General features: G+C 37.8%; 1 protein-coding gene across 1 annotated transcript in view; it reads right to left on the bottom strand.

Annotated features, from left to right (window-relative positions):
- Positions 1-1233: 1233 nt before the first annotated feature.
- Positions 1234-16708, bottom strand: part of adamts15 (ADAM metallopeptidase with thrombospondin type 1 motif 15) — a 45880-nt gene continuing 30405 nt past the window's right edge. Inside the window, exons 3-8 of the mRNA XM_012966928.3 lie at positions 12641-12808; positions 9078-9361; positions 5751-5928; positions 4377-4552; positions 2306-2481; positions 1234-2147 (exon numbers count right to left, since the gene is read on the bottom strand). Of these exons, the coding sequence (XP_012822382.1) occupies positions 1406-2147; positions 2306-2481; positions 4377-4552; positions 5751-5928; positions 9078-9361; positions 12641-12808 (1724 nt within the window). The 3' untranslated portion in view covers positions 1234-1405. The remainder of the gene's footprint in view (positions 2148-2305; positions 2482-4376; positions 4553-5750; positions 5929-9077; positions 9362-12640; positions 12809-16708) is intronic.

A 16708-nucleotide genomic window follows, 5' to 3' on the forward strand; every position in this document is an offset into this window, starting at 1 on the left:
AGATACAAAATAATACCAAATGAAGACCAGCTGCAAAGTTGCTCAAATTACATGAATCTACACCATACTAAGGGGCTGATTTACTAAGACACGATTTCGAATCCGAATTGGAAAAATTCCGATTGGAAACGAACATTTTGCGACTTTTTCGTATTTTTTGCGATTTTTTCGGCGTCTTTACGATTTTTGCGTAAAAACGCGAGTTTTTCGGCGTCTTTACGATTTTTGCGTAAAAACGCGAGTTTTTTGTAGCCATTACGAAAGTTGCGCAAAGTCGCGATTTTTTCGTAGCGTTAACACTTGCGCGCAAAGTCACGCCTTTTTCGTAGCGTTAAAACTTAAAAGGCACGACGTTTCGCGCAAGTTTTAACGCTACGAAAAAATCGTGACTTTGCGCAACTTTCGTAATGGTTACGAAAAACTCGTGTTTTTACGCAAAAATCGTAAAAACGCCGAAACACTCGCGTTTTTACGCAAAAATCGTAAAGACGCCGAAAAAAATCGCAAAATTACCGATCATTACGAAAAAAAACACAATCGGACGCATTCGGCCCGTTCGTGGGTTAGTAAATGTGCCCCTAAGAGTTAATTTAGAGGTGAACATCCCTTTAAACATTAAGGCCTGACCTAGTGTGAAATATGAATTATTAAAGCCCCTCCCTCCTCTCCATCATCCTGTCTAGGAGACACATAGAGGTAGATTAACTAGGAGGTTTGTTTAACCTCTATCAAAGAAAATAGTTGTATCTTTCACATATGCCAGATTGACCTACTGTTTTATATACTATAGGTAGCCAATATTGAATATGGCCATGTTCTAATAGCTATACATTAATGGGACCTTAAAAGTGATCCATATTAGTTTATAAATATAGCCAGAAAATCCCTGAATGAAAATTTATGAGGAACATTGTTAAATATGATCAAACCGCTGCTTATCAAATATATTACACAAGGATTGGATTTTGGCCAGATTATATACAAAGGCAAAGAAAACATTTTCCTTTACAATGTAAATTCTACTCTAATGTAAAAGCTAATCTCAAGCACATTCTGGCTACATTGATAACTCTGTGGGAAAGATCCACAAAATATTTACCAGTAAATAATATATACAATTTGGATTGTTGAGCACATTAAATCAGAAAAAAACATGTAACAAACAAACAAATGAAAAGTGCAAAGCATAATCCAGGGCTTTTGTCAAGAGTCTCTTATGTTAACGCCAATATCTCAATTTATGCAAAGTATATTTTATTTCCCTAAGTACAATGGGCTTCTTCATTTTTTGAACCCTTATAAATGACACATCTGTAGTACATTTATATATATATATATATATATATATATATATAGTGCAGCAGAAACTGGTTCCTTGCTCCAGATTCCAACTGTCCCAATAATGTCAGCAAGGCCGAATATTACAGAAGTCCAGCTCCTGAGGCTTTCTTTTCAGATGGCAGTGCTCTCTTGGCAGTGTTACTCCACCATCTGCACTGCATCTCAACTGTCTTCTTTTAAAACCACGGCCACAGCTCTTAGAGCAGGATGACCATTCTCCAGCATCCCACACTGGGCAAGGGTCACCACAGGTCCTTCTTTCAGATGGCCGAAGGGCTGCCTGACAGTCTGATGCCAGCTGTTCCCAAGGATCGCGACATTCAATAGTCCGAATCTGGTGTCCAGTACCACAACTTACAGAGCAGTCTCCCCAGTTTCCTGCTATCCAGTTGGATTGAGGCTTGAGCCTAGGTAAAGGCGGGGGTAAACCTGCTAGGCTATTACTTATCACCTGTCCAACTTTTCCATCTTTCTTTTCTCTAGGGATATAAAATGAATACCTTAAACGTGGAGGTGTCATTTTTCCAACACATAGTACCTCTATTGTCAAGGATTCTTGAATTACATTGATAGCCTGTAATGTTTCCACAGCAGTTCCTGTCCCACTGTATTTCAGAAGACTCCCTCGGACAGAAATGTCCCGTTCTCCTGCAGCCACAATATAATTCCCATTCAACAGGTAACGGCCTTGTGCATTCTTTACTGCTAGGTAGTTGTCGTCATTTATCAGGCCCTTGTAACCACGCTGCCGTACATCCAAATTACTGGCTCCAGCTGGAATTGTCACCACAAAGTTATAGCCATGTCTAAAAATAATAATAAGTATTAGTTCCTTTTTGCAACACATGCAGGCATAAAAATGAAACAAGAGCAATATATTCACAAGAACATGCTCCACAAAATGTGTTGTAAATTGGCTTGGCTTTGGTAACTAAATACATTTTTATCGGAGTGGTAAACTCACATAGGTTTGGTGAAGAGACCAGATATCTTTTTGCAACTTTTATTATCACCTCCACAAACTCTACATTTATCATATTTTTTTTTTGAGCCAAGTTGCCCATCGCAGCCAGCTTTAATGCATTTTCCCTGTACACAGACAGATGTGGCATCAGGAGAACACGGTGTCCCATCGACTACCTGTGTGGTAAGAGAAGAAGTGACTTTATATTTTCTTGGCACAGCAGTCCATATTCATGGTACATTTGAAAACAATAAATCTGTCTGATATGTTTACATATTAATTTCCAAAACATTCTGTTGCAGCACAAAACAACAGCCCTGTTACCCTAGAAAGTCCGTCCCTAGAAACATGCCAAATATTTAACTGTTGACTGTGTAATTTTATGGAAAAAAACTATTATTTGCAATGCTTGAGATGAGGAAATAAATATTGATGACTTCAGCAATGCTACATTTTTAAAGCAATTTAGCAACTATTTATTATGTGTTCTTAGTGTAATGTTACTGTTTGGGCTAGTGTAGGTGAGCCATTTCATTAAACAAGAAACAGTTCAAGAAATATATTTTGGAATCTTTTTTCAGTACTACACAATCCATGTTAAAGGTACATACTGTATGTCTGCATGTATGAATGATTACAGCATATGCATCAGGGCATGAAATATGCAGTGTGCAGGGCTAGAAGTAAAACTAGGCTTGAGGGGAATAATGTAAAATATGTAATTCTTTAGAATAACAAGGCAGTGCAAGTGTTAGAATAAAGATATATATTAATTAATAATACACTTTTTGTTTTTTGAAAATGTGAGTTGTCACATAAGCTGCTCCATAAAATTACTGAAGGGAAATTCACAAACCAGAGGTAATTTTTTACCAAACTGTAACCCGCAGGAAGCCATTAATAAGTTCTGGTTGGTCAGAGCAAAATTGTTTGCTATTGGTTAAAGGTTAAAAATGAATCTGGGTAAAATAGACTGTGCAGAATAAAAAATATTTCCAATATAGTTACTAAGGCAAAAATGTAATCTATAAAGGCTGGAGTGAGCAGATGCCTAACATAATAGCCAGAACTGTACTTTCTACTTTACAGCTATCTAACCTCTTGGTTAGTCAGTGACTTTGGGGGGGGGGGGCACATAACTGTTCTGGCTGTTATGTTAGGCATGACTGACTGATAACAGTTTAGAGAGCTGTAAAGGAGAAAGTAGTGTTAGACATCTCCCCACTCCAGCCTTTATAGATTACATTTTTGGCTAACTAACTATATTGTGCAATCTATCTATTTTACCTAGTTTCATTTTTACTCTGAACTTTTCATTTACTATAACTTACTCCACAGTTATCAAGTCTTCCCAATACATTGGGCTTGAAATAAATTTATATTAAGGCAAATGATATATCAATCCAGCATTATAACACACCCAAGTCTTTCAAATATGGCACTTGAAATTATGTACACTGATCTTTTTATGTGCTTTCTGTCTTGCCAAAATGAGTTTGCTGTTTGACATACATTGTAAATTATTGGTTTATTGGGAATTGTTGAAAAATCCTCAGGGAGTATTGCTCAGTACTTATTAAAAAACTAGAACAAGATGTTATCTTCCTTTGTTATTTAGGTATAGGTCCCTCATATTTTTATGACTACTTTTTATTTTCACTTTGTTTTTTATTTTTTATGGGTAATACCTTTTTTCTTGGAACATACTGCCTAAACATCTCAGCCTGTATTGCCAGTTGGGCAACAGTTTAGACAAATAATCTTGTGATCCTGGTCAAACAAGGGCTATTGGTTCTGTTGGAAAATGTGTGTCAGTTGACCAAGAGGAATTGAAGAAAAGCAGTGGAACTTCCTTGACTTCCTGCTGTTCTGATCTTTCAGGCAGTTGATCTGAACAGAACAATACAAAGGTGGCTGTACATATGGCCACCCTTACCTATATTTTTTTACTAATCTTCTCGAGTGTCGAAATTTACTACACATCATGTAATGTTAAACATATTCAGCACCACAATATACACAAAAAAGAGTCATGAAATGGATGCATTATTATATGGATGCAGAAACTCACCTTTGGAGAAAGCACATAGAAGTATCCAGTGCCATTGGCCCTGCATATAAGCTTACATTTATCCCTTGGAGAGACACCTGAGTATTTTGGAACCCATCCTACTGTTTGAGTGATACGGTTTGTGCTATGATTGAAACCATTGAAAGATTCACATTGTTCTTCTCTGAAACTTTTACCTGTAGGAGAGGATAACACACACTTTTATACAATGACTCTTTTTACTATGTGGGTGTGGTTATATTTACCACTTTCTCTTAACAAAACTAGTTACTAGTAGGAGCTTCCTGCATTACCTATATTGTTTTCCAGGTTTTAGGCATATAAGGTCACTGGCACTATTTAACTGGCATGCTATGGACAAATGCAGACCAGGGACTAAAGTTCTTACTTTAACATAGACACCAACTTAACCTGTCTCTTTCATTTTACATTTCTTTTCATTTGACATCTCATTTCCTTTGACAATCATTATATTTGTCTCTCTCCTAGCATATCAGGGAATGTAGAGAGTAGATTTTGTAAACATTTTTTCTCTGTTGGATTTTTTTAAGGCTATCCTTTATGAGTTCCTTCCTGCCTATTTATAGCAGTTTCAGGAGGATGCATTATCCCTGCCTCCGGCTAAGGACTATGATAATATCAGCCTTAAAAGCACATGTGGCATTTTTAATCCTCTTAGACTTATAGTAGGAGAAACCTAAATGTAATCAGAACTTTCAATAGCATGTACAGAACATATTTGTTAACATGATCATAGATGTGGAAGGGGGTTAAGAATACAGTGTAATTAGGGGAAAACAGGTAAATTTACTCTGATGCAAAGAATGCTTAGAAATAGTGATGAGCGAATCTTTTTCCATTTCGCTTTGGCGAAAAATTAGCAAAACTGGTGAAATTCACACAAGGACAAAAAATTAGCGAATGGTTGTGTCAAAAAAGTAGCTTTCCAGCAAAAAAAAAATCACATTTTGATGCAACCGCAACTTTTTTTGACACAACCGCAACTTTTTTGAACACAACTGCAAATTTTCCATGGTGAAATTTTGCACCTGTTTAGTGGGAAAAAAATTGCTGATGGTGAAATGCAGAATTTCGCTGCAAATCCATGCCTGGCGAAAAAATTCGCTCATCACTACTGGGAAAGGCTACAATACACAAAAATTGCCATGCAGAGTACCAACATTATTAACATAATTATTATTAACATTTATTTATAAAGCGCCAACATATTCTGCAGCGCTGTACAACATATTTGGGATTTAAAAGAAATTATAAAAACATTAAGAAAATTGCTAAATAAGAGCTTCCCCTTAGAAGCTAAATTTTGCATGAACAACATGCATATCAACTTTTCTGACTTTCTAACTTACTCACCAGTTTCAGGGCAAGGATTTAGTGAACAAGACCTGTATTTCACTCTTAGTCCCTCACAGAAGGAGCCTCCATTAGAGGGTTCTGGGTTGTTACATTCTCTTTTGGCTAGCTGTACACCCCCACCACAAGTCCGAGAACATTGACCATAGGGGCTCCATTTCCCCCATGCTCCATCCACCTGGAGAGAAAAACAGACCTATGCTTGAACAAAGTCAAAAGGAACAGCCTTAATATAAATACAATAATTTCTTAAATAAGTACCAAAAAAAACTTCCAACAAATGCTTTGTACTACTGCAGCTCTTTTTACAGAAACATTTAAATGACAAAGAACACATAGTGCAGTTGTTAAGCCTCTTGATGTCAAACATGGTTTACACAATGAACATCACCACAGTTCATCATTCTTTAGCAGGGCCGGAACTAGGGGCAGAAGAGGCAGCTGCCTAGAGCGCAACGATTGGGGGCGCCAGGCAGGAACCTCTCCTGCCTATCCCTAGTTCCGTTGTCATTGCCCCCACCGCTTGTGATTACCCGGTGGGGGCAATGCATTATCGCGTTGCACCACGCCCCCCCCCCGAATGCGCATGTGCACCAAAACGCAAGGGGGAGGGGGAAGGTGCAGGGGCGAGGCGGCCCGCCCCTGTTCTGTAGTCTTACATAGTTTATCTTAATGGCAATTTCGACAAGGGAAATGGCACACACATCTCATGCTCATACTGGAACAAGCCAGCAAAATGTAGGAGAAAATGTAGGTGTGTGTGTTTCCAATAATACTTGCTAATATGTTTTAGAAATGTTTTGTGCCTTTTTATTGAATCTGCAGTGGAATACAATATATCAAATACAATATGAATTCTGTTTAAAGGAATACTATCATGGGACAACATGTTTTTTTCAAAACCCATCAGTTAATAGAGTTTCCCCAGCAGAATCCTGCATTGAAATCTGTTTCTCAAAAACACAAATGGATTTTTCTGAAAATTTCACATGGGGCTCGCCATAGGGGGTGATTTATCAATCCACGAACGGTCCGATCGTTTGTTCGATCGGACCATTCGTGTTGTCTGTGACTTTTTTGTTCCTTGCGTATTTTCGGCGAAAATATGACTTTTTCGTACTGTGCGTAAAAAAACGCCAGAAAATCGTATTGTCACAATGAGTACAAAAGTTTCAGATTCATTCAAGCTTCAGTATTGTGACTTTCCTTGGGCCAGGTTGGAGCTGCAGAGTGCCATTGAGTCCTATGGGAGGCTTCCAAAATCATGCACAGAAGGATCAAAGTCGGAAAGACTTTCGGATCGCCAATACGATATTATCGTGACTAATACGATTTTTTTGTAAACATATTCGTGATATTTGCGATCTTCAGAAATTATCGTATTCAATTCGAATTTTTCCCATTCGGGATTCAAACTCTTGTCTTAATAAATCTGCCCCATAGTCTGCCCCATAATTTATCAGTATGACACAGCCATGTGACCTGTGCTTTGATAAACTTCAGTCACACTTTACTGCTGAGCTGCAAGTTGGAGTGATATCACACCCCTCCTAGCAGCCAATCAACAGAACGATGGGAAGGTAGTAAGATGGAAGTAAGACATCCAAGTCCGGCTTGGGAATCCTCCAGTAGGAAAAACAATAAGTTACCTGAAAGCAGTTCTAATGTGTAGCGCTGTCTCATTCTGTAAGCTCAGACTCAGGCACAAGACTCAGACTCATGGCTGCCTACACACCAATATTACAACTAAAAAAATTAATTTGTTGGTTCAAAAATAACAGTGTAATTAGAAATAAAAAGTACACCATAAAAAATCATAACAGTTTCCCTTTAAGTAGAAATATATAGGTGTTATTTCAGCTACACTGACATCAGTAAGTGACAATAAAATAAAAATAATACATAAAATATATATATATCCTGTAAATGATATCTTAATAAATGTCTTAATTGTTGTTTAATGATGTAGTTTGCCACATGGCTCAATGAAAATTGAGAATAATAATAATAGTAATGTATCCCCTATTCTAAATTTTGAGTATATTGGAAGTCACCTTGCAGTTTCATGACCTGTATAAAATCACTCACCCTTTGGCCTTGTGCCTTTATACAGTCAGCTCAGTGACTTATAATATCTTTAAATTTCACAATATAGGGTCCATTATTCACTATTAAACTTTACTAGACTGGGCATACTGTACTCTGTGCACTTGTGTAGGAGAATAAAGTGATATTTATGTTCTACTTCATGCTTTTAACTACCATCAAAGGGTAGTTAAAAGAATGAAGTAGAACATTAGGATTGTTAAATATACAACCCTGATGCTGCTGAACTACAGCTGCTAGTATGGTTTAGCCCTTGATAATATGTTAATGATGCTGGGAACACAACAAACAATTCAGCAAACAGTGTTTATATCCTCTTTAACTAACCATTACTAATTAGAAAAATAAACACCACTTTTATTATATATTATTTTTAACCCTTGAAATAATTACAAAGCTGTTATTTCGAGAGAGCGTGCATTAAAACTGGGAAGAAATCAATAGTCTAAATAGAAGTGGTCCAACAGATTTCTCAGACTCCACCATGGTATTTCATGAATGGCTGTTCATATTTATTTTGTCACAGTATAGCATGGTAATCGCCTGCACTACAGTGAGTTAGGTGGTAATGGTTTGAATTTAATACACTGTTGTGCATTTTGATATAAATGCCTTGAATACCAAAACAAATATTTTTTTAGTTGTAATATTGGTGTGTAGGCAGCCATCTCAAAGCCTTGTGCCTGAGTCTGAGCTTTCAGAAGGAGCCAGCACTACACATTAGAACTGCTTTCTGGTAACCTATTGTTTCTCCTACTCCCATGAAACTGGAGGAGTCCCAAGCCGGACTTGGATTTCTTACTTTTAAGTGCTATTCTGATATCTACTGGGAGCTGCTATCTTGCTACTTTCCCAATTCCCATAGTTCTGCTGATTGGCTGGTGGGAGGGGGTGGTGATATCACTCCAACTTGCACGGCAGCAGCCTTGGATATCAATAATATGGCTAACCCCATGTGAAATTTCAAAATTAAATATAAAAAAAATTGTTTGCTCTTTAAAAAAAATGGATTTCAGTGTAGGATTCTGCTGAAGAAGCTGCATTATCTGATGTGTTTTGTAAAAACATGTTTCCCCATGACAGTATTCCTTTAAGGACTTAAATAAATATAAACACATTTCTCACCAACCTGGACACAAAATTTACTTTTGATATCTAAAGTCAGAACTCCACACATATAAAAATGCTAATACAAGATGCCATAACTTTGTAGAAACTCACCTTATAACGATTCACATTGTGCCTTTCTACACAGGCACCATTGAGACAGAACTTTCCATCACCACAGCTTGTTCCATCAGCCCAAGGAAAGTGACGGGTTTGACATACCAGCTGCCCCCGTGCCCTTCCAGTGCACCACAGCTTAGTACAGTACTGCATGTAAGGGCAAGGTTTAGAACCCAGGCCAAATGCCAGCTCACACTGTCGACTTAGGCTGTATCTCGCACCTGGCAGTTCTTCTGGCAAGGAAATGGGTTTTGCTGGTTCATCCAGAAGACATTCTCCTATATAATTAACAAATGTAAACATTATAACACAGACAATCTTTGGAAATCATGCTTTCTGCAATATGAGGATTAGTAGAGAACTTATTTAGAGATGAATATAACTTTGCTATGTAATTTTGCAGCACCTCCACTGGCTACAGTGTCGGACTGGCCCACCAGGATACCAGGAAAACTCCCGGTGGGCCCAGGGGTCAGTGGGCCCTTTTGCTCCTGACCATTTGGCCTATTTCAAGGCCATTCCCTGGGAAGAAAGAGGATAAATAGATGGAAGGATAGATACTAAAATGTAAATAAAAGAGACTAGGAGAATAAAGAGGTTGAGTGGGAATACAGGGTTATGGGAGATAGCTCTTAGTACAAGCTGATCCAGGGACTGGTCCGATTGCCATCTTGGAGTCAGGAAGGAATTTTTTCCCCTCTATGGCAAATTAGAGAGGCTTCAGATGGGGTTTTTTGCCTTCCTCTGGATCAACTGGCAGTTAGGCAGGTTATATATAGGCATTATGGTTGAACGTGATGGATGTATGCCTTTTTTCAACCTAACTTACTATGTTACTATGTTACTATGAGTGAGGAAAGGAAGAAATATAGTTTGGAGAGTGGGCCTAGGCTCTAAGGTTTTCTGGTAGGCCCCTGGGGTCCCAGTCCGACACTGATTGACTACCTTTATATAAATATGTAAAGAAGTTATTTAAAAATTGTGGGGCTTTCCCCCCACTCCAGGGAAGCTTAAACTATAGATGGGATCTCAGCCTAAAGCTAAATTGGGATAACATTTGAGGCTTGTTTTCTTTTACTGATCGCAAGTTCCTGCAAAAATAAAAATAAAAAATCACTAGCTTGTTAAAGTTATTTTGAGCTATGGGGATGTGGAAAAATATTGATCTAAAAACCTCTCTTAAAAAGAGAAAAGACTAACATACAAACATCAAATGGCATTTGTTATACATAAAGCCAAACAAAATAGGGGACACTTGCCATTTAATTATTTATAACCCAGCTCTAACTGTGACATTCTGCTAATGTTAAAAATAATTTTGCCATGCCATTAACTTTTTGCTTTTGAAAAGTGTAAACAATTATGCTGGCTTCTTATTCTATCCAGTTTACTCCATTAAGCTTTACTACTCCAAATGTCCCAAGCCAGATTTCATGTTACGTTTACAAATGTGACCAGATGCCAAGTATAAACTGTTTAAAGAGGCGTCAGAGCTAAGCCTGGGATTGGACTAAACTTTTCAGCTGTAGAAACCATTAGAGACTAGAGCCATCTGTTAGAATACCCCTCCTGCATCCTGGAGGCACCCTGGCTTCACACAGCTGTCACCTAAGGGCTGCATGTACAGCTAAGCACATAAGGCTACATTAAGCTCATATTGTTACATATAACAGATACTTAGAAAGCATAAAAAGTTCTGACCATTCTAAACTCCTAAAACTATTTCCTCTGCATGTCAAAATCATCAACTTCTGTATTCATTAATCAGTCCCCAAAAATGCATTAGATAATAGCCAGTTTTCAGCTAATATTAACAGCTTCTAAGATGTGTCTCAAGGCTTAAGCAATGAGCAAGGGAACATTGTAACACTACTAAATATATGCAGCACATATAATTTTTATGTGGAGGTTCATTAATGATGTCTAGCCTTATTCACAAGTAAAATGAGTCACAAACTGAGCATCTAAACTAAACTCTTATCCGTTGGCTTGGACTATTAGCATAGAATCTGAATCAATTTTGGTGTTGTCCTAAACATATTAACCTTTCCCTTTTATCTATAAGTTATCCACCCACTTAGAATATAAGCTCGGTGAAGAAAACTCATCCTTTCTCAAGTGTCTCTTAACACACTTAGGGGCCGATTTACTAAAGGTCGATAAAACGAGTGCTATTTATAGCATGCGTTAAAAATGTTATCACTTCTTATTTTTTGCACCTTAATGCACCTTTATGATTGATTCACTAAAAGGACACTTAAGAAAATTAAGAAGCGATGTTCTTTGCATTATTTATCTTGCGCGCTTTTCTTGCGCTATTTCCTGCCGCATGCAATATTAGCGCACGATATTACACACGTAACCATTACTTTCTGAAAACGACTGTTCTGAAAATTACCATTTCCCTGAATCAAATTACCATTTCCCTAAATCTCTCTAGGATGATCACATACTTGAAAAAATCCAACTGCAAACTCCATATTGTGTTGCCAAACGCTCATGAACCACAATTTTCTTTAAGTACCGCCTACCCCAAGTAGGTGTTAATATTCGCACAGATTAAAGGGATATTTTGCGTGTTTAATGCTTCATATGTGTTTGTGAATCATGCATTAGTACTATTTCTATTCGCTAATTAACGCAATGCGTTAGAAATAACGCTTTGCGATGATGCGTTTCTTTGCGCATGGGATATGTGGATTAATGCATGCGAAATGACTTTAATGAATCTGTACTTATTTATCGCATGCTTTTTAACGCAAAAAAGCATGCAATAAGCGTTATCGACCTATAGTGAATCGGCCCTTTTATACATTTAATGTTAGGAAAGTACATTTATGATAAGCAAATGATTAAGGGCTTCGGTGCTGCATATTTAAATGTAGAAGGGCAAAAAAAATCAAAAACTGTGATTTAACTTTTAGCTTTATTTATAATTCAAACCATTATTTCTCCATTTCCACCAGACATTACCAGCAGCAGAATTTATTCAGACAGGTAATGTTTGCCTGCCATCTTACCAGACTTTCCTCCAGACTGTCAAATGTTGAAATGCTATTTCAGTCTAGAGGAAGCATTTCTATTGTTTTAGAGTACAATGGCAGTGACCTTTGCACCACTCCAGCCAACGCTTGGCATTGCACATGGTCATGTTAGATTTATTTGCCTCAGATCACCCATAAAAATCCCACATTCTCAATAAATAGTACTTGTGCTGAGATAACTTCCTGAGGCAGTTTGAAACTCAACAGTGAGTGTTTGAAAAGTCCATATGTCATTTAAGAGCATCAGTATACTTTTTGCTCTATATTGTAAACTAAATATGCAGTATTATAAAATCATGTCACTAGAGGATATGTGTGAATTAGCAGTAGTTCGATCCACACTTGAAGATAAATATTTATTGTGGATAATTTATATATTATTCTAAAATCTCAGTTATTCCAGCTTTCAAAGGACCTCAATCCATACCTAGTTTAAATGTTCGTAGTTTGTTCATTTTAAAATGAAATATAAATGACTCCAAATGCATTATGTCACTTATGCATATTGCTTACCGTGCCCACTGTCCAAGAAGTCTGTGATGATGGCTGCGCTACATGCAGACCAGGGGTTGGCTCTGTCAATTTGTATAAGTGTTGGTGACATCATATAATTCTCCCTCAGTTTTCCAAATGCTTCTTCACAGACCTTCACATTATCATGAGGCATATTAAAAACATGACCTTAGAAAAGAAGAGGGTAAGTTGAATGAAGATATGAAACTATTTCAGTGTAACACGTATTGCAGTCTTGATAGCTATTTCACTTTTTATCAATATCAGCAGAACACTTAAAGCATTTTATAAATTCTTTTTCACAGAAACCATTACAGTTGAATCTGCTTGGACTGATTATGTATAAACAGGGAACTTGTACATCAAGTTTATGTTGATGTGTTTTTTATTTTTGTAAATTCCTGAATGAATACTTTCAATGCTTTAAATAATATGAATATAGAACACATCCTATTATTTATTTTGGTGGAAGTGAATGTACTTGTGTCTAGGTTTATATACAGCTAAAACTATAGACCTTTTTAGCAACTGACCTGTGCAGTGAAAGGAATCCAAATGGGCTGATGGATGCTTATTGAAGGCATAAAGCTAGCCATAAATGTACAGATATCATTCTAATGCATATATTGCAGTACACCAATCCCCACTACTATCAAAGCAGTATGGATATTGGATGATTTGGGAATCTAAGCTGTATGAATATCTTACCTGCTGATGCAACATATCTGCTAGTATATAGTGGATAGTAGTAGTAAAGAGAAGCATCTCCTCATCACTTCCTTTGGGCTGTTGAAACCAGGGCCAGAACTAGGGGTAGACAGAAGGGGCACCTGCCTAGGACACAAGAGTGAGGGGGCGCTAGGCAGGTATCTCTGTTGCCAACCCCTAGTCCAAGATCTCTAACCCCCACTGCCGATCACTGCCAATTCCCTTTCGCTGCCCCCTCTGCATGGCGAATGGGTGCTTTATGCAATGCGCTCCCCCTCAATGTTTATGCACATGCGGGGGGGCGAGGTGGCCTGTCTCTGGGGGGGCGAGGTGGCCTGTCTCTGCTTGGAACTATAGAAAGTCATCTTCCCTTACACTATAAGCCAGTGCTGTCCAACTGACGGCCTGCAACCAACCCTCTGTCTGGCCCCCCCACCTGTCTGGCTGCCTTGATGGCTTACCTTTGTGTAAGCTTGTGAGTATGGCACACACAGGCAGCATAAGGCAGGGATAGTATGGCACACACAGGCAGCATATGGCAGACACAGGCATCATAGGGCAGGCAGAGTATGGCACACACAAGCAGCATATGCCATACTCTGCCTACCATATGCTGCCTGTGGAAGGTGAACCTGGCAGGGGTTTGTTCTGGGAGTTTGTTAGCAATTGGAAATAGCCATTAAATGGTCCCTAAGGTGTGTAATTATACGCTGGGGGTTGCTGTGCTATCCACATGGGAGGAGGAGGCATATGGATTTTAGGGTGTGTCTTAATATGACATAATATAATTCTTTCACATATGAATGATGGTTGATATCCCTGCAGTGAGAACCAAGCATTTGGGTTTTTGCTGCACTACCACCATTGTGATAAAATGGGTGTGGTTTGAAGTGGGTGTGGTTTAAAAGGGGGAGTGGTCAAACTGGCTTCCATTAGCGGCCCTCCACCATGCATGCGAGAGAAATTCCGGCCCTCGGCACCACAGAAGTTGGACAGCACTGCTATAAGCCATTGGGTCCATGGGCAATCAGTTGTATAGCTCATGGGGCCATGTGGTGTATTGCTGCCCTAAGGTATCATAGAAAGAGTAAGCAAGGAACTAAATAAATAGGAGGAAAACTATTTATTTATATTATCTGCTATATCGTTCTGCCTTTTTACAAGCAGCCCTCGTCAGGCTATGATGCTAAAGTAAAATACAAATAACAGGTATTAGCGGTCAATGAGCATAATGTCATAAAAGTTGAAGAGTTAGATATAGCTCTAGTCACTTACAACAGCCAACTGGAGGATTGCACTTACTGCTCACCCATTTAAACACAAACTGCTATTGAGTTACTGTAACTGGGCAAACTTTGTTCCTTTTTATTACATTCTTCCAAAGTATTGGCTACAATCAGCATTTCTATGACATAGCAAGGAAGGTTGAAGTATTGCAGTTGTGCTGATTGAGATGGTTCAGAGTAAATATAAACATAGTATAATGACATGCCCTGTTGCTGAGGTGGTGATCTAAATAAGTAGAATGACAACCTAATGCATACTTACCAGTTTGACTTAATCTATAAATACTAGTATTTTTCTCTCACAGGCACATATGTAAAACATTTGATGGGGAAGTGATGGAGGGGGGGCTAGATTGGAACAGATCTCTGCTAATCTGCAAGAAGCAGTTAGGAATGCCAGAATACTGTTTGAAGCTGAAGTCTGTAAAATACCTCATATCTCATACATCACATTACAAATCAAAGAGTAAATTTAACTGCTAAGGAACAAGCAAAAGGATTTTACCTAATTTTTAAGAAACATCATTTATTTACAATTTAAACAGGGTCACAACTGGGGCAACTACATTTACAAGACCAGTTTGATTGAGCTTGTGCTCCTTTTATGCAAAAAAGCTTTTAGCCTATTTTATAAAGCTGAGCCTACCATCCAACTTTCGTATCAACAATATAACTAACAGAGAAATCTGATCTTTGTAGTTCAGCAGGGGCATCGCGCAAGAGCAGGGGTATTTACATCAATATTTGCAGCAAATTTTATGGTGCTCTATGAAAACAAAGAGGCAGGGACATCACAAAATATTTTCATATTACCATTAAACATACCATTAAAAAATTTTTTTATAGACTTGTAAAAATTAAATAGAATTTTGAAGTAGTGGTGTTCAAGAATGTTTTTTTACTCTGCAGAGCATGATGAAGGGGTTTTAATCTACACTAAACAGTTGTGCTCAAAGGTTAATATTCATGTGTGCTTTGTGATGCACCTGGAGCCTGATGTGTTGAACTGGCAGACCAAATAGCAACGAAGAGTAACACATAGCCACTAAGCAAATGCAAGACCATTAGGCACATAAATAGGAAAGACTGGAATCCAGCAGAAATATCAAGAGGCATAAACTTCCATTGGATTGATTATGCTTCTGATCCCCATAGCACCCTTTGGCTTTACTATTTCTAATATATTGTCACTTTATCTTTATTGTCAGAGGGATTCTGTACTTATGCTGTGCATAAGGTGCATGATGTCCCAAGTCATCTGAAGGTCTATGTTGTAACTGGCTAAATAAACATCTGTTCAATAAGATGAAACTTATCATGCTGCATGCTATATTTTATTCCTTGGCTAGTCGACTATGTTACAGCAATGGCAGGCAGGTAGTGTGTACACCAAACAGCTTCAATCTAATAATATTTTCCATAGCTGTTATAAACAAAGCAACATTCACCTTCAAGCATTTTTGTTTTAGTTAGCTTTGAATGCTCTAAAAATGCATAAAACTATTCTTCTTTGTTAATTTTCCATCATTCTATACAACATTTCTGCTATCTTTCTGCTCTCTGCCATATCTGAAGATGTAGCAATAAGTTAACTATAAACTGAGTCATGGATTTAAAATGAGATGGAATTTATAACCAGACAGAGATTTACAACCCCAAGAAAGCAAATGGCACATTTCTGGAGTAAACTACTCTGGTCTGTAACAAATTAAAAGAAAAACTTGACAGCATAAGCAATAAAATCCAGTAGATTCATGTGTAGCAAAATCCAGCTCATTTCCAAAGAAGGAACATGTGCTGGAAAACTAGAAGTGGAATTTTTAAAGGGAACCATCATTTGTTATTTCAATAGCATTTGTATTAACTTTACAGTAACTAAAATGTAGTTTTAAGTACTGTAGTGCAGTTTAGTGTAGCGTTCCATCTTACTTTTGGCTTGTTTGTGTTTGCTATTTGCTGTTTTTTATTGTAAGCAAAATGAAGGCTATGACATGCAGCATTAGTATCTCTTTTAGTAGTAATGATGCCTAAGTTAGTTTTCCAGTGACAGCTAGTGATGGGCAGGGCATTGCTG

This window comes from Xenopus tropicalis, chromosome 7 (genome assembly GCF_000004195.4).
Source record: "Xenopus tropicalis strain Nigerian chromosome 7, UCB_Xtro_10.0, whole genome shotgun sequence".
Lineage (NCBI taxonomy): Eukaryota > Metazoa > Chordata > Amphibia > Anura > Pipidae > Xenopus > Xenopus tropicalis.